Below are 27,130 nucleotides of genomic sequence, written 5' to 3' on the forward strand. Positions count from 1 at the left end.
TTTACCATTAAATCATTTTAGAAAACATGACAAATCATTTTTTTTTCCAAAATAATTAGGAAAATTTAAGTTTTTGGGTTTTGCTTATTTAGGAGATTTGGTTAATTTCTCTCTACTCTCCCTCTCCTCTGTTTGACGCAACTTCACCGACAATTCTATCGACGACTTTTACGCATCAACCGAATACTTCTCCCCATCTCACCTTTCTATGTCCTCCATTTCATTTCTCTCACCATCTTCTTCCCTCTTCTCTGCCCTGCTCAACCTCCCAAATAAAATAAAATTAAAAAAAAAAAATAATAAATAAAATTGATTGAAGATGGTAACGAGCTTCTTCAACGCTTCCGACCACAAATAATGTGATGATAACGAGAAACGGTTGTCGGTGATTGAAAAAAAGTCAACACAATTCAACATTTGGTTTCTCAATTTGTTAGATCCAAGTATTGCATATTGAGTGTATATATGTTTTAGATCTACAAATATGGTTGGTAGTTGTAGAGGCCAACATTGACCCTCGTCCCGTAGCGAAAAGTTCGATGACGAAACAATAAACCACTTGTCCACAACGCGCTCCTAGTTAAGTAAAAGAGCATCCTTGTAACAGACTGAAATGGTCGCCCAGAGCAAAACTTCTATTTATAGTAATTGCCAAAATTAGTAACTGCCAAAATTCCCGAGCGAGATAGATTTATATATTTAAAAGATAATTTTTATTTCAATTAGTCTTTTACAAAAGTTCAAATCGTAAAAAGGATAGAAATTTGGAATTGAACTGAAGGATCCAGAAGCTACGCAACGCAAACCTAACGGAGCTACATATTTCTAGCATCGGCAGTCAGAAGCCAGTCATTTCTACTGGCGCTTGTCTTTTCCAGCGCTAGTTTCCGTTGGAAATCGTGTTATACTGAAACACAAAACGCAACAGCTTTGACACACCCCGTTTAGATCTTGCGCCTCTGTGGCCAGCGCTAGCATGCGAATCAGGAAGCCTCTAAACCTCCGAATTATGGACTCACAATCAGCATTCCTAAGCTTAAGTATTGACATAAGTACGTTCTCCCTTATTCTCTTTGTATTCTAGAACCTTTCCTAAACCCCGATCTCGAATATATGTGTTCGTTATCTTTTTCTAAGCATACCTGTTAGTTTAATCTCTAGCCAATACTGGGGTCTAATTAGGGACTTTAGGCCAGTAGTATGGTTACTCTGGAGGAATTAAGACTAAACTCAAGATCATTAAATCAGCTACCGGGGAGCTCCAAGCCTAAAATGAGATCTAGCAAGCGTTGCCGGGAAAAATTACACAAATAATGACCCAATAGCTTCAACGCTTTCGATAAGCGTTGCCGGGAGATCGTGGGCTCGGGTATGTTATTTCAATATTTCGACTCTCTAAAGGGGGGACGAAACAATTATAACCGCCTTAAAGCGTCTATATATTGCAAAGTAAACACGACAACCTGCATACATTAATTCATAGCCCGCTCATCTAATATTTTTACACCGCCTAAAATTTTCGCAACCCCGCTTATACACTCCCTCTACCACGAAACCCTCAACTACTCGAAACCCAACTGCTTGCAAAAATCGTTGATTATCATCAAATCACTCGATCTTCTTCAGCACAAATGAATCCCTGATTCGTCTTTCTTCACATATTTAGAAAATCCCTATGAGCCCACTTTTCTCTCATCCCTTAAACGAATCTGTCAATAAATGGAATCTGAATTGATGTAGTTTTCCCAATTCAATTTTCGAACAATTTAAAGTTGATGTGGGTAAATTTACCCGGGCAGCCCCAATGAACACTTGCCACGTGTCAATTAATATGACTTAGGCTGCCACGTGACTCCTGCTTGATTAAACCCTTTAATCTCACCTATCATACAATCTTTCCCTTGTGGATGATTTACTAGGTAATATTCCCTTTCTCTGTATCGCCCAAGGCCCAAGAAAGGATAATTAACCTCCCCATCAAGGGACACATGTCATTCCCAAGGTAATCAACCAATCATATCCTTTCCTCTTTAGGGTTTTCCCTAAAGTGTAAACAATATAAATACCCCCTCTTTCAAAGGAAAATGATTTTCAATACATTGAATACATCACTATTTATGATACTGATTGCTCTCCCTTATCTCTAATATTTATACTTTTTTCTCTCTATAAAAGTCCTCTTAAGCAACGAAGGAAATATTCTGAAAGGAATATTCTTGTTTTGCAAGTGACGTGATTGGCGGCGTGTTGGACAAGACTCTTTGTGGAATCAAATACCTCCTCGTCATTTGGCGCCGTCTGTGGAGAGGTACGGTTCCATGGCAGAAATCCAGCTGCCCAGTGACTCGTTGTGGGATCACCAAAATGAGATGAACCGCAATGTCTCAGCTGATGAACGTTCTCCTTGAGGGATGGACGAGCGTAAAAGAATCCTCATTATGTAGGTTAGCGCTCACGTCCTAGTCCGCTACTAGCACGACTGGAGCCTGATCATATTGACGTCAAAGATAAAGACGCGTGAGTAAATAAAACCCCTCCCGGCGGACATCTGAGAGCTAATGATGACACAGTTTCGGAGGAAATCCCGACTTGCCGGTTTTAGCGGACAGCTTAGAGACATTTTGGTCGGATTCAAAGTGCATATGGATAACACAATCAAGGATGAGATTAGGTCCATCCACTTTCAATCGTATGGGATGGGGACATTTCAACATGGAACAACCAGGTCAAATGTCTGGCGGTAGGATCAGACCCGGAATGACAAGCGGGACATGCGTTTTGAGTAGAATGGAACCTTGCAGCAGACACTAGGCCCCTGTCAAATTTTGGTCCCTACTCGTCCTGAGCCGGGACCGTCTAGGCGAATGCCAGTCCAAAACGATAAGCCACAAGAGACCGAACTCTCAAATATTTGGTCCACTCCCGTCATGAATGGCGAACCACTCATCTCTCATTCACGGAGACCATCTAGAACCATTATGAGCCAAGTGGACAGCGGATGACGATGACTGTCTCAAGTACGCAGGTAAGATCCTATCTGTCGTATTCAGATATGGGTAGCTAATTAGGCACTTGATTATACAACTCCTTTCTGCGTTGATATCATGAACGCTCCCAAAGAACCCAAGATAAAGCTGTCGGCAATAGAGGCTTATGCGGGACTTCTCATCCTGATGTTTATCTACTGGAATATCGACACCATATGTATGTTCACGTAACCACCCAAGCTATTTGGTGCAAGTATTTCCCAGCTACTTTAAAGGGAGTCGCCTCAAAATGGTTTGAGAAATTGCCGGCTGGAACCATCAACACCTTCTCCGAGTTGGAAATGTTGTTCTCTACTAGATTCATGGCATACAAAGAAGAGAAAAAGACCAACATGCATCTAGGACGCATCCAACCGGGCAAGGATGAGTCTCTTCATAGTTACGTCCGGCGTTTGAATCTGGAATCTAGGCAGATCCGGATCTCCCGGATGGGGTAGCTTTCGACAATTTCTTTCGAGGTCTTAAAAAAGGGATCCTTCAAATTTGATCTTAACAAAAAAAGTGTAAGTACCATGGCTGATGCATTGGATGAGGCAGAGTCTTTCATAAATGCCACGGAGATATGTTCAGTCCCAAAGAAGTCCAAGGGTATGGAAGCGTCCGATCAACCCCAAAGGAAAGTCAAAGCTGACAAGAAGACTAGTCGTCCAAATGGGACATGCGCTATCAATGAGAAGCCATAATAAGTTAATTCGTCGCGTGGGAAAAAACAGGGAAGGCCATTTGATAGGGAGAAATTTGAATACAACACCGATCTTTACACCATATTGTTAGACATAAGTGACACGTATGATATCGGTTGTTCGTTTCCCATGAAATCGCCTGTTGAAAGTCGCGACAAGACACTCTACTACAAATTGCATTGTGACATGGGGCATGATACCAAAGATTGTAAAAGTCTGCAGTGAGCCCTAGACGGGTTAGCAACCAAGGACTTCTTGAAGTCGTATATCAACAAGAATGTTGGAGGATCTGGAAAGAAATTTTACAAGAAAAATAAGTCCCTTCATATCATCGCGACAAAAATGACACCGATCCTGAGTGTGTGGCCGTTATCTCTACAGGCTTGGCGACTGAGGACCCAACTATGAGGGGACAAAAAGATTATGCAAGCCGCTTGGGGAAAGTAATGTTGTCATGAAAGGCACCAATGGACCATTTTCTGAAGGTAGAAATATGTGAGGCCGATAGGGGAAAGATTACAACTCCTCATGATGATCCCTTGGTTGTGGAATTAAAAGTGGGATTGAAATTTTCTAAACACATTTTCAATTGTATAAATATGTGAGGCCGGTAGGGGAAAGATTACAACTCCTCACTGCAAAGCAACCTCCTAAGAGGAACTTCCATCGGGCTTGATAATGATTCTTTTGAGCCTTGGTGCTTTGAGAATTTTTTTTCCTTGCCTTTCCTTCTAGCCTCAACATTAATCTCTTTCTTTCCCATTTAACCTAAAAGAGGCCTTGTAAATCTTCCAATTCTATCCAAGATAGAGACATAATCCTTGGGTCTTAACTGGTCATGAACCGAGTGGCCCTCACTCTTTCTTTTGCTTAGAAAACCTAGGAGATGCATGACGTCTACCCCTATATACATTATCTGTTAAGGACTCATAAAGGAAGAAATTTTCCTTAATTGTCTTTTCATCCAAATGCTATATCCAACAATGAGCACCACAGTCTCCGGTAGATTTCGTAAGTATAAAAAAAAAAAAAAAAAAAGAGTTTGGCCACCCAATACCTCTCCCAAATCTTAACTCTCTCTCAATTCAAAATAGTGGGCTCCGGACTCTCCATTGAGAAATCCAGGATTTTCGCCTCAAACCAATTTGCCTCATCACTGGCACCGGTTAGTAGAAGGTCATAACAGAGAGGCTAGGCACCCTCAATACTAAGAATCAACATCATTCCTCATAGAGGCGATTCCCCACCAAGGAATTACCCACTTGACGGAGATTTTCCCTTCACAGAGGTAGGATTCCTACTCATTGAAAGTGAGTCGGTCAAAGTTTCAAGGGTGCATGGTGAAGCCTTTCTTGTTGTATTTCCCCATGTTTTCCGGTGGTGCCACTAAGAAAGCCTCTCCATCAGCCAAGTCTTTGAAAAATGAAAAAGAGACAAAGGTCTCAAAGGCAAATCAAATATTCAATAAAAGTTCAAGAATTACTTGGGGGATCACCAAGCTCCACCAAAGCATTATAGGGGGTCAGTCTTGACCAAATCAAGGCTCATTAAGGTCTCGCCACAGGCAAGTGGCATGGGGTCTTTTTCCCAAGAACGAATTTCTCCACCGCCTTGTTCACGAAATCATGGCCAATATCAAAGCCTTGGTTGGTAAAAAGAAACTTTATGTAAAGATAAAAGTGCAATGCTCGTCGACAGTGAACCTTTTAAACATCCAAGCTAGCATGCATAGCTCGTTTGAAATCGGTCATCCAACAATCGCTCCAAACTCCCCCGAGAGAGGAAAAAAATCTCATTATTCTTTTTTTTTTTGAAAGCCAATATCATGATATTCTTAAACTTGAAGACATGCTTTAAACACTCTCACATGCCTGTGGAAGCATAGAGGAAATCAATAGCAAAGCATCCAATTCCTTTTTCTCAAGCTTTGTAAGAGCACTAAGCCATTCAATCAAGATGGTTCCAAGGGTTTGAGACATTGGATAGAATGCAAAATATTTTAGGTAAAAGTGTGGAAAAATCCAATCCAAAGAGGGTTATATAACCTCGGAGACATGCGCCTGGAGCAACGTAACCTCTTACGCCAGGCACAAACCTCTTCCCTCGCCGTCGAAAAATTTGCAAGATATTAAGTCCCTATATGCATGTAGGACTAATTCAATATGTCATTTATGTTCAAAAAAGAGCCTCTAATCGTCTAAAAATCATCAACGTGTGTTACTAGAAGTCACATTCTTGCGTCTTAAAGACTACGTCTTAAAGGCCAGAACATTCAAAATTAGTCCAAAAAAACAGTGTATTTTGTTCAAATCAATCGAAATTGTCAAAAAGTTTTGAAGTTGTTCAAAATTTAATTCGAGCATAGTAAAAGTTAGTTGAAGTCCTAAATCGGCGTTGTAGGTCAAGTCGTCAATTGTATTTTTACAAAAATCAAAGCTTGTAGGGGGCTGATTTTCTCCCTTTTATGGTCTTGGAATTTTCTGGGAAGAAATGATTTTTAAATGTAAGTTTTAGTGACTTGGCCAAATTTGTTTAAAAATGGCCAAGTGCACCAAATTTTTACTGATTTATCAAGAAGCATGATTGTGAAGAGTTGACTTGATTTCTTACAATCCCACCTCAAGGTGAGCCAACTACAAGAATCATTCTAAATGACGTTATGGAGTGTTTGGGAACTGTCATTTCATTTGAAATGATGGAATTGGTTTATATATGTTGTTTGGAAATTAAAAGAATTTGTAATTGGAATTGGCCCAAATCCAACCCCAGGAAAAATAAGCCCTAACTTTGGCATTTGAAATTCATTCCCAATACACGTCATATGAAATCCAAAATGAATCTATCAACCCCTTCTCTGTGCTCTGCTCTTTATCTGTCCTCTGCTCCCTTTCTATTTTCTCTCTCCTCCGCTCCCCCCACTCTCCAAGCAATCATCTCTTCAACTGGTTTAATAAAGGTAGTCGTATCGGAAACGCTTATCATTTCTTCGACCAATTTAATGACGACGGAAAATTCTTCGTTAGTGAACACATCAACGTAATGAAGGCAGTCGGAAATGCCGCCCGGAGCTTGATTTCCGCCATCGTTTGCTGAGACTATGACGAGATTGAAGGCAATAAATTTCGAAAAGCTAGGGTTTTTACTTTTAGTGTTTTCCCAAACTCTAGTTAATTAATAATTTAATTTTGAGTTCATGCATGTTCTCTGTTGATAAATCAAATAATTCGATGAATTAATATTTTTAATTGTTGTTGAATTGTCACATTTTTCAGTAGTTTTGGATTGTATCTAGTTGGTCGGTTGCAATTGAATGTCACTTTTCTTGATGGTTTGGATGTAATATTCTTGTTTATTAATGAAAATTAGCTTCCATGCTAAGCATTTGTATGAAATTAAAACTTTAGAGGTTAAAAATCTTTAGTTCCTTAAACATCAAAGCATAATTGAAATATTAGATTTGAAATTCTAGTATATGCCAAACAGTGAATTTAGAATTGAATTTCAACATTTCAAATCCCACATTTGAAATACATGAATTGAAATGAAATTCAAGTTTCCAAACACTACCTTAATTAGTTTTTGAACATTTCAAAGTCAAAATTCAATAAAAAGGATGACCCTATGGCTTTGGACATTGAATTTCAAAAGGAGTCGCCACCAAACATTCAAGGGTCGATTTGGAAAGAACGTGTTGTATAAGGCATTAGAACCGAAACCGAATAGAGATCCGGATTCGGGAACGAGGCACTTATTTAAATTGATTTTGGCATGGAAAAATTCAATACAAGGATCATTTTCGTATAGAAAATCCTAGCATGATACTAATTTGGCGGGTGAACATGCATATTTAGAACATTGTATTACTAGAAATTGGTGGTTGCTTTGCTTTTAATCAAATTAATGGGAACCTAGACTGGTTTGTCAAAAAAAAATATTTTAGCATGAAAAGGTGATGAAAGAAAGTAAGGAAGAAAATCAAGCATCACAAAACTAATGTAAAGGTACACAAACAAATTATACATCACCTAGAAATTAAAGGACTTGGTGCAACCAAAATAAATTGTAAAAGTGCAAGAATTGAAATAAGCATAAGCATCTTAAACCATGAAAAGTGCTAGTTGGAAGACTTAGAATTCAAAGGGAAAAATAATGTTCAAGCATGACATATTTTCCCATGAAAGCTACCTAATTTGTATGAATCTCACTTTAAAGTGAGGTTGCTCACTAAAAAGTATTGATTTTGTACTTGAAATTGGAAATTTAACTTTAATATTGACCTTGAAATTATGAGTCTTAGGGTTTTAAGGAAGAGTTGATTCAAGCATAAAAAAATATACTCCCTCCGTCCCAGATTGGTTGTTACACTTCCTTTTTCGTATGTCCCACATTAGTTGTTACACTTCTAAATTATGAATGACCCCATAATTATTATATTGTCTCTCTCTTCCCACTAAATTTTGTTTTGTCCCCACACCCTGTCTCATTCAATTAAAAAAAATACCCCACTAACTCTGATCACATCTACTTTTTCAATAAAATAACAATTGTTATCACCTAAAACTTTGTGCAAAGGTAATTGTAACGACTATTCTGGGACGGATGGAGTAACTTTTATATGCTCCAAATGTTGAAAATTTTCTAGTTTAAAGAGAGGTGATCTTCTTTAAACATCCTTGAACATGATTTTTTTTCCATGAGTTCTACTTTAAATAAGGGTTTGCACATCTTCAAACATCCTTGAACATTTGCAAAATTGTATGATGATTTTTGTAAAGATAATTTTCAAGAGTGAAATCTTACATACTAATCATATTTTGAAAAGAGTTTTGTAAAATCGAAACATGAAATTGAAAGAAGATCATTTGAAGGGAACTTCAAGAGTGAAATCTCTCAAAAGATTACTCTTCTTAGGTCCATGGCTCCTAGTTCATGTGAGTGATGAGCGACATTTATGTCGCTCTTAGCTTAGGAATTCTTTCTCTTTTTCGTTGTTTTTGCTGAATTTTTAGCATACTTTTATATCCATTTATATGCCACTCACTAACTTTGATCTTGCATAGGTTACATTGGATCATTCCATGGTTTTCAAGGAGAAATAATAGAAAAGCAGAGTTGTGCGCACGCACAAGTGCTAGCTGTGCGCGCGCACGAAGAAGAACTTCTGGCAGAGGTAGAAAACATAGAGTGTGCACACACACAAGATTTAGTGTGCGCTCACAAAACCCCAAAATTTGATCAGTAGCTCCTCAAAGATTTGTGCGCACGAACTTCACCAACCTGTGAGTGCACACAGGCATATTCAAGCCCCTTCAGTAGCTGCATCAGTGCCTCATCGTCTCACAAGTGTTCGCGCGCACAATAATTTCGTGCGCGCGCACAGATCGGGGGTTCCAGTTTCTTCGCTTTGTGCGCACACACACAACGCTTTGTGCGCCCCCACATACCCTCAAGTGTGCGCGCACACACAATTTCTGTGCGCGCGTACAGTGACGCGGGGTGGATATTACTTTGTAATATATGCTAATTTAGGAAAGCATATAAATAGATATCTTTTTCTGATTTTAAAACACATTCTATTCTAGTTATGATTTTCAGATTTCCTTAGCTTTTGGAGAGAGAAACACTTAGCTTAGTTCATTGCTTTTGGATTTCAACTTCAATTGTGGAACAATCTCAACCTTTTAGTAAAATTCTTTCCTCTTAATCTTGTCATATTTCATTATTGCTCTTCCTTTACTGCTTTTCAATATTGTTCATTTTTTATTGCTCTTCATTTTCCTTGAGATTAAGAAAACCATAAACACATGTTTGTTTGATTAGTTGATTTTAATTTCGTTTTTGGATCAATTAGCATGGTTAGTTGTTTGATTTCAACATTTAGCTTCATTTCAATTTCCATGGCTCTAGAGTAATTCATTGCTAGGGGTAGGGGTGAAGCTTGGGAATTAATTAGGGAATTTTGAAGGGAATTCATGATTATGTTGTGATTAAATTTTAATTTGGTGATTAGGATTTCCATGTCTAGTTAGATTAGTAGTTGCAAATGCTAATTCTAGTTAGTTGATTGGAATGCTTCATGTTAGTTTGGCAAGAAATTGTGAATTAGTATGTGCATGTGGATGAACTAGTTCTAATAGTTAGTTATCTAGTCTTGGGGTCATGCAAAAGCTCTCCCTCGGATTAGGCAACTTAATGCATTCTATCCGAGAGGTGGCGAATGCAACATTATCCGGTTTTCCCCCTAATTGTCATGTCTTTGCAATATCAAGTGATTGAACCTTCGTCCTTCCTAATGAAACCAAGACTATCCCCAATCCCCTAGTTATTTCCATTCTATATCTCTCATTAATTAGTTGAAGTATTGTTAGCTTGTCACAATTCTATTTCCTTTTCATTCCTAAGCTAGCTTGAATTTGTTGAACTCACTCTCGCCGTTCTCATGGGACGTTCCCTACGCTTGCCACTATAGTTGATATAGTTGGTTAGGCTAATGTTTTATAAATCTTGTTTAATTGGATGGTTGTTGGTTAACGACACAATAATCGTCTATCAAAATGGCGCCGTTGCCGGGGAACAGTTTTATCGAATCTAGCTTAACCACTTTAGTTTTTTTTTTAGTTGTAATTGTCATTGCTAACGATTTTCTTCGAGTTGTTGTATGCAAGATCGAGGCCGGACTCGCCATCGACCTCTTTTTCCTCTTGATAACGAGTTAGAGAGGACGTTGAGGGGCTTACAAAAGAATACGAACTTGTTCTTTTAGCAACAATAGGTTTGCAACTATAAGAGCGAGTCCACCCAAACAAGTTCCTTCAAGTCCTACTAGTACTACTTGTGAAGACATGGCACAACCGGTCAAGAATTTGGGTATTCCGGGGGCCTTCAAATCCACTAGTGGTATCAAACCTCTAACCACGAATGCCAACAACTTTGAAATCCGGTCGGCATTGATTTCTCTACTGTAAATCCACCCCTTTTGTGGCAAGGCTAATGAGTCACCCTATGAGCATCTTAAGCAATTCGAACATTATTGCGACACGGTCAAGCACAACGGTGTTACTTCGGAATATGTTCGCCTTAATTTGTTCCAATTTTCATTACTTTGGAGGGCAAGTGATTGGCTTGACAAGGAGGTCAAGCCAAACTCCCTCAAGATCGACGTGGAATGAAGTCATGAGTGCTTTTCTAAGCAAGTTTTACTCCCATGGAAAAACCGCCGAATATAGGAACAAAATCCAATCATTTGAACAAAGGAGAGATGAATCATTGTGAGGCATGGGACCAATTTAAAGAGTATCAAAGGGAGTGCCCACACCATAGGATCCAAAAGTGGCTCCTCCTACAAACCTTCACTTGGGACATAGCCCGGCTTCCAAGACAAGTCTTGATGCAGGAGCGGGGGGTCCAATCATGAATAGGACGGAAGACCAAATAGAGGAGATCATAGAGGACGCCGGGCAAAACTATCAAGCATGGCACGTAGGAACAAGGAACTACACCAACAAAGTTCCGCCACAATGAAGACGGTAAAGGGTCGGCTTACGCTCTAGAACAAGCCAATATAATCAAGCAACTTACCTCAAGACTTGAGAAGCTTGAGAGAGGCCCGTCCCAACCACCATCTCCATCGACAATTCCTCCTCCGTTGGCCACCCTTCTAACCAAAGAGAAGGGTAAGGTAAGTGCCTACAACACAATACCTCCTAATAAAACATATTGTAATGTTTGTAGTGGTCGTGATCATTTCCCTAATATGTGCCCTTTATTGCATAATGTGGCTTATGTTGCGCATGACTCTTCTTATGAGAATGATTTTGATGTTGAGTATGCCAACGCATTGAATGTGAAAACTAGATATGATGGACCCCCCAATGCTAGGTATGATTCTCAACAAAGTCCTAGAGGTCCCCCTAATAATGCCAATTCTTATTAAGGACCAACCTACCAAGGCCAAGGTGGTGGTTTTGATTATTAAGATCGGGGTAACTATAGGGGGGCAAGGCTATCAAGGCCAATCTTCCTATGGCCAACCCTATAGTTATGGTAATCAACCTCACACCTAGGAGGTTATAGACCAACCCACCAAGGTGGAGGGGGTTATAACTATGGGCAAGGGCATTATAGAGGGAACTCTAGTGGGGGTTATCAAGGGAATCCGGGACATAGCTATGGGAATCAATTACCTCCTCTCGGATTCAATGGTCCTAAACCATATGGCACTCAGTTCCCTCCCACTTCATCCGGATTTAACAATGCATCTCCACCACTCCCCTCTCCCAAGTCTAATCTTGAAGCTCTTATGGAGTCTTTTGTGGGGGAGCAAGCAAAGAAGAATGTGGAATTTGTGGATGGATTTAAGCAATTCAATACTCACTTGAAAATTATTGAGACCCAACTTGCCCAACTCGCAAACACCGTTAAAGATATCGACTACAAGAAAAACGACCTTTTACAACAGGACTACATTTGTTGGTAAAATCCAATTATTTGTTGGTAAAAGCCTTTACCAACGGATAAAAAAGTGTTGGCAAACTGTTGGTAAAAACTCCGTTGCTAAAAGTATTACCAACAGATGATCAAGATCTGTTGGTATTTGATCATTTTTACCAACAATAATTCATTGTTACAACTTGTGTTGGTAATACTTATACCAACAGTTAATGAAATGTTGGCATAGGTTTTACCAACACATATAATTACCATTTGGAAAACTTTCACCAACTTCATCCGGATTTAACAATGCATCTCCACCACTCTCCTCTCCCAAGTCTAATCTTGAAGCTCTTATGGAGTCTTTTGTGGGGGAGCAAGCAAAGAAGAATGTGGAATTTGTGGATGGATTTAAGCAATCCAATACTCACTTGAAAATTATTGAGACCCAACTTGCCCAACTCGCAAACACCGTTAAAGATACAAGAAAAACGACCTTTTACAACAGGACTACATTTGTTGGTAAAATCCAATTATTTGTTGGTAAAAGCCTTTACCAACAGATAAAAAAGTGTTGGCAGACTGTTGGTAAAAACTCCGTTGCTAAAAGTATTACCAACGGATAATCAAAATCTGTTGGTATTTGATCATTTTTACCAACAATAATTCATTGTTGCAACTTGTGTTGGTAATACTTATACCAACAGTTAATGAAATGTTGGCATAGGTTTTACCAACACATATAATTACCATTTGGAAAACTTTCACCAACACACTATTGTCCGTTGGTATTGATTATTACCAACCTACTATTTATCTCAAATCGACTTTTACTACAAAAATAAATAAATAAATAAATATATAAATAAATAAATATAACTCATAACAGTTTCAAAAATCATATTACTACATATACTTCTTCAATATACATATTGTCCAAAAGACTCTACGCCACAACTTCAAATATTACTTCAAATATTACAAAGTAGATACTTTTTTTTTACAAGCACAATATTAATACGTAACCAAACAAATGTATGTACATGTGAGGCTTAGGAAGGATTACCACATCAACCAACAAACCCAAACCAAAAAACTTAGAGTCCTACAAAACCAAACTCAGCCAAAAACAAACCATAAGAACTACAATTGGTTGTAAGCCTTATCTTATAGCTACTGGTATGCCATTAGACATTTTCTTATTCGTTTCCTCGTCGTACCTACCTTCATTAATTTTCCTCGTCTTCATTTGATGCTTCTGGCATACCCTACAAGCTAGTTTCATAAATCAATTAAATTTTAAGTAGGTTTACAAAATCTTAAAACAACCGAATAACATGTAGTCTATCACTAACCTTATTCTTATTTCTATACAAAGTGGATAAAAAAAAATTGAAGATTATAGAGGAAGTGTATGAACAACTATTACCTAATTACTTTACAAAATTATTAGAAGTATTCCAATCATATTTCTGAAGCATTTATAGGCTTTGGCTCACAATACAATCCAAGTCATCAGTAATTTTTCCTTAAAACATCAATAAAACCTTTCTTTCTGATCAACCAATCGAATAGAAATCTAATAACATTAACCAATTCACAAACCCTAAAATCAAGGGGGGGGGGGGGGTTGAGAAATTAAAAGTACCATTAAAGAAACAAGTACAAGAAATTATTTGGGCAAATTATAGACCAGTTCTTTGAAAATTGCACAATCAATTCGGTCAAATTATGGATCAGTTCTTCGAAGATTTTTAAGAAGTTGCATGCATAGCTTTTATTTTTTTATTTACCTGTCTTGTAACACTTTAGTGTTTATTTGATCTTCTTCCGCCTTCCTCTTTCACATCAAATTAAAGTACTCTACAAAACAATAAATCATAAAAGCTTGACTTAGTAAGAGACTCGATTCTGAGCAATTTATTTTTTAAGGAATGAGCAAATAATAATTAAAGAGCCTTAAGAAACTGGTTTAGCAAATAATAATGCGTACCTGGTAGCATGTATCTGATCACAACTATAGTTTTTTTATTATTATTATTATTTTAGTGTCAAGTATACAAAAGACTTTTGTTATTCAATATTCCGTACTGAGTTCCAGCTACTGCAACTTACTGTCTTCTTGTAGATAGTCTGGTAGTGATATCTATTTTAAAATTCCTTAAAAATGACAATAAGTTTATGAATTTCAAATCTTTCCATTCAGAAATTGCAGCTACACCTATCCCTTTCAAACTAGAGATGTAGTATTTAACATAGAGGACAAAACATAAGTCGATAAAAATTGATAACAGAAGACGTACAAAAAAACTTGATCAAGTAGTCTACAAACACCATTATGAGGATTAATAGCAGCAAGTGTAGCTCCAACTATACATGTAAGTTATGTGACAACAAACAAAATAATGTCACATATTAAACTCTAGAGGGGAAATGAAATTGAGAACAACGACAAGTATAAAATACAATTGAATCGAACTCATAACACTATAACTATGTATAATAATTAACAAAAGCAATTTTAAATTACTATTTTCAAATACCTCCGTCATCAAGTTTTTCAGCAGACTTCTCGATCATCTTAATGTTCTCAATTTAAATCTCGTCTTCCAGTCACTACAACGAGTCCATGTCCAAAATCTCTACTTCGGTTACTTAATATCTCTTCTAGAAAAACCTCAGACTGATTTCTCCAGAACTTTTGCAAATGAATTACCAGAATAAGATCTCGTAGAAATTATAGTTAGAAGCACATATCAACATAAGTAAAACTGGATATTAGTTTAGATGATGAGACAAGAAAAAAAGGAGACCATATGGTCAACATGCATGGGAACAAAATCCACACATACATGGAAACCCAGAGGTCTAACTGTACAAAGATCATTTCCTGTATAAATTGGTCTATCATAGCCACACATACATGAAACCCAGAGGTCTTTGAAAATCAATCTAATAGCCTTGGCAAGAACAAAAGGGGCAAAATCACCAAAATTTCAGATGGATAAATATAGATTTTTATGATTAAGAACCACATATGCTTAATTTGGGAGGGAGGAAAATATAGGAGTAGTAGATATACCTTAAAAACTGATGAGACCTGGATAGTTTAGTTTCATCAGTCAAAGAAGAGGCATATAAATTCACAGCTGCATGGAGTAATATGTTCGTTTTTTTCCAAATAAACCAGAATACATTTGTATCCACCTTTATTTTGAACTGATTCAATCAGACTTGCACAAGTTTCAGCTAAAGGAAGCATGAATTTACCCGAATCAGCCACAACCATCTAAAAGATATATCATCATTAAAGTTGGAATAGAGCGGTGACTTCCCCACCCCCCCCCCCCCATATTTTACATGTTTTGGAATGGATAGGTGATACGTGTGTTTTATATAGAGTTTTACCCACGTCCCTTAGTACTTTTATGCGTCAAATGAGCTCTTAGGAGCCGTTTTTAGTACTAATATGTGTTATTGAGTGTGCCTTGAGTTTCAGGTTTGATTAGTGAGAATTTGGTCTTTTTAGACTCGTTTCATGGTGATTTAGGCCACTACACGAGCCCGAGGAAGTTCGGGACCATTATCGTCGACTTTTGGGAGCCTAGATGCTTATGGTTGAGCCCCAGGAGTTAGACTCGGTGATATGGGCGAAGGATGTTGATGATTGCAAATCGCCCTGTGAGCAGCTGAGGGCGAAACGCGACAATCGGGCGGAAAGAAGAAGGAATTAAAGTCCTCCGTGCGCGCCCAATTAGGCGCACTTCGCCCGGTCCGGATCGGGCTGCCGCCTGGGAGCTGTTCTAAGCTTTTCTCAAACCGTCCGATCGGGCGACGTCAACCTCTGCAGTTTTTCGCGTGTTTACTTTTCCGTTTTTAGGCTTTATTTTGTCAAACTATATAAACTAGCCTTAGTTATTTTTAGAGGTACCTTTATTCTAGTATTGAACCTTAGTTTATTTTCCTTAAGCTTTAGTTTTCTCTCTAAATTCATGCAAAACACTTAGTTTAATTTTCAATAAAAATTCAAGCTTTCAATTTCCATTGTTCTTCAATTAGGTATTGCTTCTCATTTTAATTCTTTGTCTTGCTTTAATCATGTTTCCAATCATGTTAATTGCCTTTTTTTATTGTTAATATGCTTGAGTAGTCTAATTTCTAGGGTTGGGGATCCATGAGTAATATGAAGGGATGATTGAATAATTGTGATTGTTGGCATTGTAATTGATTCCTATTGATTGGTTTATTTCACTATGCAATTAGATTTGCGCAGGTTTAATTGTGATAGTCATGCATCAAGTTAAGATTCGAGAGATGCAATTTGATATTTAGGCTTGTGACAATAGGTGGAATTAGAGTTAATACGTAGCGAGAGCCCGTTAATTCTAAGTCTATGATTAGTATCGATTCGAGAGAGCATGCTAGTCTAATTAATTACTTTGTTGATTATCGTGATTTTTTATCGTCCTGGATTGTTATTTGTTGGTGAACCTATGCCCTAGATTCTTTAATATTTGATTCTTAATTGTTTAATTATCGCCGTAGTCTTAGCAAACCATCAACCAAACTCTTGTTCCCAATAGTCTAGATTAATTGATTAATAGTAGAAAGAACGCCTGTTTCCCTGTGGATTCGATCCTGACTTCCCTTGCTACCTAGCTAGTGGACTTAGGTTTATTTTTGATAAGGTGATACGACTTAAGCCTGTCAATAGGAGTGCATCACGGTCATGTAGGCAAAAGACATTGCAAATACAAAGGATGTTCTCAAAAGAAGTTTCAAATCTAAAGAAGTTTCTCAAAGCTGGTTAGAGATTTTTTGAATTGACAAGTTTGTACAAGACATTGATAGCTTTAACTAAATGTTCTTTCTAGAGTAATCAACAATGGCTCCTTGAGAAACTATCATGCTTAAATAAATGATAAAAAATTAAGAAAGACGGGTTTTCTAATTACGTTGGTTTTGTTATCTATGTTAATAAGTTGCCTATCCCCTGTTCTCAAATTGCCTTGTCTTCTTTTTTTTTGTTAAAACTTCAAAGATTTCAAGGGGAAAATGAAACCAGCAAGTGTATTATATAGGTACTTTTTGGCAATATGTGTAATATGTCAGTAAATAAGAAAAAGGCACATGGATTTTGGTTATATGAGGATATATGAGCCAAACACGGGACATTACAACCTTAAGTAACAAAAATATCAAGTGTACACATCTATATATCACCAATGGTCAAGCTTCAAAGTTTTTATTAATTCGTAAACACACTATTTTTCACAATCAGAAATCTGGATTTCTTTATTATACCACGTTTACTACCCATAGCCACTAATGAATTGCATTAAAATGGTTGGTCCTCAATTTCTAGTTTAGAACATTTACTATAATTAATCCCCTCTCCTTAACATTAGACACACAAGGTCGTCAAAATTATAAGAATAAGCATACACGTCTCATACTCTACCAAACATATATTGTGCCATATATAATATCATTGTTAACAAAAAAATAATACAAGAACAAGCTCTAGCTAAGCTAGCACAAGAATCATGATAGCGGAAGTGCAACTCAAACTCGAATCATCTCAGTCCAACAACGTAATAAACAATGGAATAACAGAGGATGATTTTCCGAGTACCATAAATAAATCATTAAAGTGAAAATAGTACCAAGGCGACATGAATTTAGATTAGAGATTTGAAATCACTCAAACTTAGGAAAGGAAATGTAACCACAGTTTCACACTAGCACCAAAACTATATTAATAATAGTGAGACCAAAACACAAACTTACACAGGACTGAAGCAGATTTGTTTAAAACTGCATAATTATAAAAACTAAAACAAATCAGACCTTTAATCTAAATACTACACAATAAAATTCCAATCCTATCACACTCCAGATACAAAAGAATCGTCATCTACGTACACAAAGTCAATATTTATTAAAGAATGAGAAAAAGAAAACTTGTCACTTAAAGATGCAATTACAAATAAGTTGATGCAATTCCAAAAATTATAAACTAGAAAAATACCAATTTGAATTGGAAGAGTGTAAGGGAAGAAGTGGTTTCGGGAATCAAGTCAAGAACACCGCCGCTAGACTAATACAAGTAGTCGGATAGAATCCAAGAACACCGTTGCTAAACTGCAACAAGAAACAGTTGTTGAAAAGTTCTACAACCGAAGGAAAAAAGACCACAAAGAAAAATCAATTGAATTACCATCGAGTTTCTCATCGGTAGCATTCGTTCATAATGAATTAGGGTTTGTTGAGAAATTGGGTTTCGATGAGAATTAGGGTTTCGTTTATCAATCAAAGTAGAAGAAAGAACGTGAAAAACCAAGCCTGCCTTCAGAAATCATTGTCATACATTGAACGATGTCCATGAACCAAAGGATTCAATGTAGAAACTTTTCTCATGGAGGTCGGCTGGGGGAAGAGAAATGAGAATTGAAGAATGTTTTTGTTTTCCAGAAAAAAGAAGAACGGTTCTTTTTGTTTAGGGATTGAGAAGATAGGAGGCCCCCCCAATCAATCTTAAAGATTAACCAGCAGCGTTAATCCGGGGGTATAATTGGAAAGAAAAGGGAGACAGGTAGGATAATGCTGAAAAATAAAAGACAAAGGAAAAAAGTGATTTGAAGGGCGTTTGTAGACGGAAGTTAAGTGAGTTAACCGCCGTTTTGTTGCTGTTCATCCTCGTTTGTCAGAGTTTCATCTACCGTCCCCATTTGAATTTCAAATGTTTTTTACCTTCATTCCAAAATTGAATTGGGGAAACTTCTGAAATTATGTACCCCAAAAAAATTAGGGTTCCTGTAGCAGCAAAAATCAATCTGAAAATTTATATTTTTGCGCCGCCCCCCTGCTATTTCTCCTAATTAGAAGTGGATATTGAAGGTGGATTGTATGAAAATGGCGGATCTTGTTTCAGAAGAGGTAAAAATGTTATATATTTCGAGAATTAGATGTTCATGGTATCTTTGATGATTGCTGCTTGTTATGTTGTACCCTTGTTTTGTGGTGATTCTGTGTTGTTTGTTTAATTTTATAGCATTTGTAAAGGGACCCTTATTAACTTTGGAATCCTATGTAAAGCCCCTTGTAAAGCTGTGTGTGGGGTTGGGTTGGAGTAGGAGATGATGAATACTAAAGGAAAGGGACCCTTATTAATTTTGGAATTATCCATAAAAGTTAATAAAAATTAAAATGATGAATAAATAAAAAATAAAGTAATAATAACATTAAAGATGAAAAAGTTTATTTATTATAAAATGAATCGGTGAGAAATTTTTTAACAATAGGACTAATGTAAGAAATTTCATTGTGTGTTAATGTTAAAATTAAAGGAAATGTCAAACTTAGGGTTATATAATCACTTTATTTGAAATAAGCTTAATTCTTATATATAATTATAAATAATAAAAAATAAAAGATAAAGTAATAATAAAATTAAAGGCCATGAATGAATTAAGGAATTTAATATAAAATCAGGAAAATTTAAATTTTAATGGAAATGTTAAAATAAGGATTATATTAATCATTTTATTTAAAATAAGAATAATAATAAAATGATATCATGTTGTTTAGCCTTGAATGGAAAGCTGTATAATGCCAATGAATGGAAAGCTGTAAAATCCATAATAAAAAAATGTTGTTATCTAAAAAAAAAAATTTAAGATTTTGTAATGAATTAAGGAATTGATGTGAATAAGTGAATAATTACGGTAATATGATGGTAGTAAAGCATATTGCTTTGATTTAAACTTGTGTAATTCACTTATTACAGGTTGTAATCGGGGTTGATAAGTATGTGAACAATAATAATGATCATGTACATGATCTTCAACAAATGCCTCTTGAATCGGGTGATGTTGTTGTAGCCTCCCAGGAGCATATTGGTGTTATTCATGGATCGCGGTGTGGAAAGGGTGTTATTGAAAGTTATGGTCTTCAATCTCCACTTGGATCTTGTGTTGGTAGTTCTGACCTGTCCTTTGTCACCCCAAACCTTAGTACACACAATGGCAACGTAGACCAAAATTCATCCTTTGTCACTCCACTCCGTAATACACATAATAGCAACCTAGACGTTAATTTATTTTGTCTTAGCCCTCAGAGTTGTTCCACCACGTTAATTGGTGGTTCTTCTATACAATCCTCCAACGTGACTCCTCCAAGGAGGAATAATACCACTATTACAGAGGAAGATGGAATATGTTTCACTCCTGAGCATGTGAAGAGCGGTGGTATCCTTTCTAAAATCACAAACGAGGAACTTGTACCCCCCCCCCCCCCCACAGTAGGCCTAATTTTTGGAACTTGGGCGGATGTTGAGGATTACTATAAGAGATATGGTAAACAGCAGGGATTTGGTGTGTGTAGGCCACAAGGTACGACGAATAAAAACAAACAACTGACTGCTGCCACATGGAGGTGTGAGTGCTATGGTCCCCCAGATATGAGAGAGAGGAGGGAGGCGAAGAAGAGAGCAAATAATATGGAGTTGGGGAGTAGTGCAATACCTGAGCCACCGTCAAAGAGGACAAGGAAGTCAAAGAAGTGCGATTGTCTTGCAATGTTGAGAGCTAGTGTAAATGGGGATGGTGAGTGGGTAGTTAGAAAAGTCGTATTAGACATGTTAACCACCAGCCAATTCCCAGCAAGTGGAAGGGAGTGAAAGAGTACAGAATGGCCAATGTGACAGACCATTTTAGGGGAAGATTAATAACAAGTTATGATTGTGGTGCCCCGATCTCACAGGTAAGGGCTAATCTTGCTGAACGGTTTGGTGGCATTGAAAACGTAATCCTAACTGAAAAAGACATGTCACACATAGTACACACTGAACGAAGGTTGAAAATGGAAGGTGGGGATGCGAATGCCATGATGGCCTATTTTGAGGGGTTTGCAAAAGGACAACGATAAATTCTTCCATGCCCACAGACTTGACAAGGAAGGTCGTCTAAAGGACATTATGTGGGTTGATGCAAGGAGTCGTGTTGCCTTTGATGACTTTGGGGGGGTAGTATGCTTTGATGCTACATACCTAACCAACTCATATGAGCTCCCTTTTGCTAATTTTGTCGGAGTGAATCATCACGGCCAGTCATTGTTGCTTGGTTGTGCATTGATGTCCCATGAAGATGCTGAAAGTTTTACATGGTTGTTTAGGCAGTGGCGCATATGCATGGGGGGTAGATGTCCTGTTGCTATCCTAAATGACCAGGCACCGGCTATGAGACGTCCTTTGGAAGTAGTAATGCCTGAAACTCGACATCGTTGGTGTCTATGGCATATAATGAACAAAATCCCAGCCAAGCTCGGTACTCATACTAGGTAAGCTTAACCTTCCCGTACGTCATTTTTGTTAAAGTTTAGTTTTAAAATATCGATATCATTTATCATAAATATGTAATGCAGGCAAATATGTAGTGCAGGTAGACAGTAAATAGTGAAAGATAGTACTTAATAGTAAAACAAAAATTGTAAAACAAGTTGGCAGATAGTAATTTTTTACCTTATGATAGTAGTAAGGATGAAATAATAAACGTTTTAAAAAGTTTTCTTAGGGAGATGTTAATGAAAGTAAGATAATACTTGAGAACAAAACAAAGTGTTAGGAAAATATGTTATACTAATAATAGAATGTGTTATAAATTCTAATGTACTTCTTTGATGCTGACTATTTTATGGATTTGTTTAGGTATGCAGAGTTAAAAGAGGTGATGACAGAGGTGGTGTATGAGAGCCTATCCGTAGAGGAGTTTGAGAGTAGGTGGGATGATATGTTAGTTGAATTTAATGTTGAAGAGCATACTAAGAGTAAGGATTGGCTGGGTGACATGTTTAAGGACAGGAAGATGTGGGTGCCTGCGTTTTTAAACAATTATTTCTGGGCCGGCATGAAGACAACGCAGCGGGTAGAGTCAATAAATTCGTTTTTCGATGGTTTTTTGGAGAGAGGCACAAAGTTGTTTGAGTTTCCCAAAAAATATTGTGCTGCTATGAATAAAAGGTGTAGTGATGAGAAAAATGCGGACGCAAATTGTGCGAAGTATATTCGTAAACTGGTTACTGGATTCCACATTGAGAGTGTATTCCAGAAGATATACACGGACAACAAGTTTAGAGATGTGCAGAGAGAATGTGAGAGGCTTCTCTATTGTGTTGTGAAGGAGGAGAAACAGATTTCGGATAAACACTTTGAATACTTGATGGAAGACCGTGTGTGGATCATTGTTAAAGGCAAAAGTGAAGAGGTATTGACGAAATACAAGAAATTCTACGTAGTGAAGTTTGGAACGAGTCCAATGGAAATATCTTGTGTATGTAAGTTGTTCGAGACTAGGGGTATTCTGTGTAGGCACTGTATTCGGGTCTTTGAAACAAACTCTGTGGTTAATATTCCTGACAAATACATCCTTCGGCGATGGCGGAAGGATGTGTATCGGAAGCATATGCATGTTACGGTTGGTTCCTATGATCCGACAAAGACGGAAGTTGCTAAAAGGTTTGATAAGATAATGCTTGAATTTGAACCTATTTGTGAGGAAGCAAGTGTCGATGAACAAACTATGCAGTTTGTTGTGAATGAATTGCGAGTGCTAGAAATCGCGGTTAGGGAACGGGTGAAGATTGTGAAAAATAATCATATGTTATTGCCATTGGAATCAATGCAATACCAATATGAAGTGGACACGGCAGAGGGAAATATTAAGAATCCCACGAGTAGGAGCAAGAAGTAACGCGGGAGGCCTATTATCTTAAGACACAAGGCTCTAGGTGAGAATAACAATTGGAAGCCAAAAAGAAAGGAAGCCACCAAGGTTTGTTTCTATTCTAGTACCACTGTATTGATATATGTGTTAAATATTTTATACAACCATTTGAAGTATGAAGTAACTGAAAAAGGAATATACACACCTATCTATAATTTAGGTGATCAATAATGATGTAACCTATCTATAATTTAGGTGATCAATAAGGATGCGTTGGGTTCGGTCGATGACGGAGTAGATGGACCTTCAACAGAAGCTAGCGTCGGGAAGTTAAAGGTATTTTATCATTGTTCGGGAAATTGATAATAAGATAAAAATGTTAAAAGTTTATTCATTATTAGTACTAATCTGGATACTTTGTTCAGGTGTTTAGACACCCATCCAATGAAGTGCTTGGGAATACACCAAATACGGCGACTATATCTGTGGTTTCTGATGATGATCTTCTATTGAGCCGCAATAACATTGGATGGTGTGAAGGCAGTAGTCACAGTTAGATATGCAATTACATTGGATGGTCTGAAGCCAGATACCACTGTTAGATATACACGTTCAACTTATTGAGCCAATATTGATTACAATTATCAAAATGTTTTGCATTCATTCCTAAATGATATTCAAGGCCGTGGTTTTTGGACAATTTCGTGATGTTTTGCCGTTGTTTTGGATGTTAGTTCAAAGCCATTGAATATTGGGCAAGATGTCCATGTGAAATTAAGTTTTATTGGGCCCTATAGTTTGTGGGGCAACCAACATTAGTTATTTAGAATTGATAATGTTTGGGAATTAGATAAAACCCAGATCTTGGGCCTAAAAAGTTGGGCCTTAATATATGTGGAAGTAATATACATATATTGTCCAATAAATGGAATTCGAATCCGAATCTCATAAATCAAACTAATCAACAAAGAACGATTAACACGTATTGCATAAATGACAATACATAATACATGATTCCGGAAAAAAAATTAACATCGTTCATTCCTACTAACAAAGCACGAAAAACATAAACCGTCAACACAACACGGAAAACATAAAGCATAATTTGTAGACATATTACATGGTTCCGAAATCAAGTTAACACCGCATAATTATAATGTCATTGCTGTAATAACAGAGTGGTTGGTTATACGTGCCGCTTGGATTGTCGATGAACATGAAATCAGCTTGCGGTTACCGAATTCATCAAGGCTAAACAACATAACCCTACCCTCCGGAACCCTAATGTGGTTGGTGTGAGGTTATGATACATATGATATTACATAAATCATGCGGAAACAACCATTAACCCAGGAATACATATTATTTACACATAATCATATAGCATAATTTAGATGCATACTCTTTGTTGCGTGCCCTCCCTAGCTGCGCCCGAACCGAACAAGAACAAGTCTTTAGAACTCCAAGTGTCGTCCCTCCGTAGATAGTCCACAGCACGTCCGGATCCGCCTTAAGATTGACCAACTAGAATCGCCCTTAAGGTACTAGAATTTTCGGCACTTTTGAGCAAGATGTGTGATTGAATTTTTCTCTCAAAAACTCACTTTGAATACTTTGAAACTCGTTATAAATTGTGAACCCAGGCCACATATTTATAGGGGTATGGAAAGGGAATTGGAATCCTATTCAGATACAAATTAATTAAATCTAGAATCCTACAAGAACTCTAATTAATTAATTTATCAAATAGAATTAGGAATTTAATCATTAACCGAACTCTGCATGTTTTAGGAATCGTGCATGAACACAAACACTTACGCACACACACACGGCAGCCACGATGGGCCGCCCATGCGCGTGCGTGCGAGCAGCAGCCCACGCAGCGAGGCCTACGCGAGCTACAAGCCCACGTAGCTCCTGCGCGCGCTGCCTCGGCCTGCTGGGCCTGGCCTTGCGCTGGGCCTGGCGTGGCCTTGGCTGTTCGTGTGGCGCGCTTGGCTTGCTGGGCGATGGCCTGGCTTCGTGCTGGGCCCTCGTCCGGCAGGCCTCGTCCGATGCTTATTCGTACGATACGCTTCCGATTAAATTTCCGATTCCGGAATTCATTTCCGATACGAACAATATTTATTATTTCCGATTCCGGAATTAATTTCCGTTTCGAACAAATATTTAATATTTCCGTTTCCGGAATTATTTTCCGATTCCGATAATATTTCCGATTCTGACAATATTTCCGTTTCCGGCAATATTTCCGATTCTGGCAATATTTCCATTTCCGATAATATTTTCCGATACGTACCATGTTTCCGTTTCCGGCAATATCTACGACTTGGATAATATTTATATTTCCGATACGATCCATATTTCCGTTTCCGGTAATATCATCGTTTCCGGAGTATTCATTTCTTGCCTGCGACGATCTCAGCTCCCACTGAAACCAAGATCCGTCGATTCCGAATATTCATAGATGGAGTATTTAATGCCATTAAATACTTGATCCGTTTACGTACTATTTGTGTGACCCTACGGGTTCAGTCAAGAGTAAGCTGTGGATTAATATCATTAATTCCACTTGAACTGAAGCGGCCTCTAGCTAGGCATTCAGCTCACTTGATCTCACTGAATTATTAACTTGTTAATTAATACTGAACCGCATTTATTAGACTTATCATAGAATGCATACTTGGACCAAGGGCATTATTTCCTTAAGTCTCCCACTTGTCCTTAGGGACAAGTGTGCATTTCCTAATTCCTTTGTCGCTCGATGCTTGCTCTTGAACATAAGGTAAGAGTTGTCATCCTTATTATGTCCAGAGGTGTTCCTCGGTTTCAGAGTTCAACTGATCAAATAAACAGATAATCATAGCCTATGATTCATCCGAGCACGGCCATGCATTTCACAGTTTCTAGCTCTCCGAGTGGCCTTGTACAACTTTTAAGCATCTCATCCCGATTTATGGGAGGACAATCCCAATCTTGCGATCTTGAGATTAGACTTCGTTTGATAGGTGATTACCTGAGCGTTGCCTTTATAGCCTCCTTTTACGGTGCGACGGTTGGTCAACGTCAAAGCAACCAGTTCTCAAACAAGTAATCTCAAATCACTCAGGTATTGAGGATTTAGTGTCTAATAATTTAATGAAATTTACTTATGACAGACTTTCATCTCTTACAGTAAAGTTTCATAGGTCTTGTCCGATACTAGTCTTCCCAAAGTAAGTATCTATGCAAATGATTATGACATTGCCATGTCCACATAGTTCAAGAAACAGAACTACTAGTCATCTTGCATTCTAGTTGTCTAACGTTTTCTATGCGTCCAATTTTATAGAAAACTCCGACTAGGGACCATTTTCAACCTTTGACATTCAAGCTCACTTGATAGACATTTCTTAGTCACAGGACTGGTCCTGACAGTCTATCTTGAATATATCGTCAAATTGAAGGGACTCATCATTTAATAAACCACAAATTAAATGGAAAAATGAATTCTTTTCATTTATTGTGAATGATTAACCAATAATGTTTTACAAAGATTTAAACTCTAAAACTTTAAAACATTAAACAGAGACATCAAAGCCATTCTCCAATATGCCTGATTCCCATAGATGCAGTGTGCGAGTTGTGCTTCGCTTGCGGCAGAGGTTTAGTTAATGGATCTGATATGTTGTCATCAGTTCCAATCTTGCTTATCTCGACTTCTTTTCTTTCAACGAACTCTCGTAGAAGGTGAAATCTACGAAGTACATGCTTGACTCTCTGGTGGTTTCTAGGCTCTTTTGCCTGTGCAATAGCTCCGTTATTGTCACAATACAGGGCTATTGGTCCTTTAATGGGGGGGACTACACCAAGTTCACCTATGAACTTCCTTAGCCATATAGCTTCCTTTGCTGCTTCATGTGCAGCAATGTACTCCGCTTCAGTTGTAGAATCCGCAATGGTGCTTTGCTTAGCACTTTTCCAGCTTACTGCTCCTCCGTTGAGGCAGAAGACAAACCCAAACTGTGATCTGAAATCATCTTTGTCGGTTTGGAAACTTGCGTCCGTATAGCCTTTAACAATTAATTCATCATCTCCACCATAGACCAGGAAGTCATCTTTGTGCCTTTTCAGGTACTTCAGAATGTTCTTGGCAGCAGTCCAATGCGCCTCTCCTGGGTCTGACTGGTATCTGCTCGTAGCACTGAGTGCGTACGCAACATCCGGGCGTGTACATATCATAGCATACATTATTGAACCAATCAATGAT

General features: G+C 37.7%; 1 protein-coding gene across 1 annotated transcript; it reads left to right on the plus strand.

Annotated features, from left to right (window-relative positions):
• Positions 1–20,851: 20,851 nt before the first annotated feature.
• Positions 20,852–23,438, plus strand: LOC130469978 (protein FAR1-RELATED SEQUENCE 6-like). The gene is made up of 5 exons (XM_056839528.1): positions 20,852–20,946; positions 21,107–21,499; positions 21,867–22,791; positions 23,137–23,217; positions 23,307–23,438. Exons 1-5 carry the CDS (start codon positions 20,852–20,854, stop codon positions 23,436–23,438), a joined length of 1,626 nt encoding a protein of 541 aa, XP_056695506.1.
• The last annotated feature ends 3,692 nt before the right edge of the window (positions 23,439–27,130 follow it).

This window comes from Spinacia oleracea, chromosome 3 (assembly GCF_020520425.1).
Source record: "Spinacia oleracea cultivar Varoflay chromosome 3, BTI_SOV_V1, whole genome shotgun sequence".
In the NCBI taxonomy this organism is placed as follows: domain Eukaryota; kingdom Viridiplantae; phylum Streptophyta; class Magnoliopsida; order Caryophyllales; family Amaranthaceae; genus Spinacia; species Spinacia oleracea.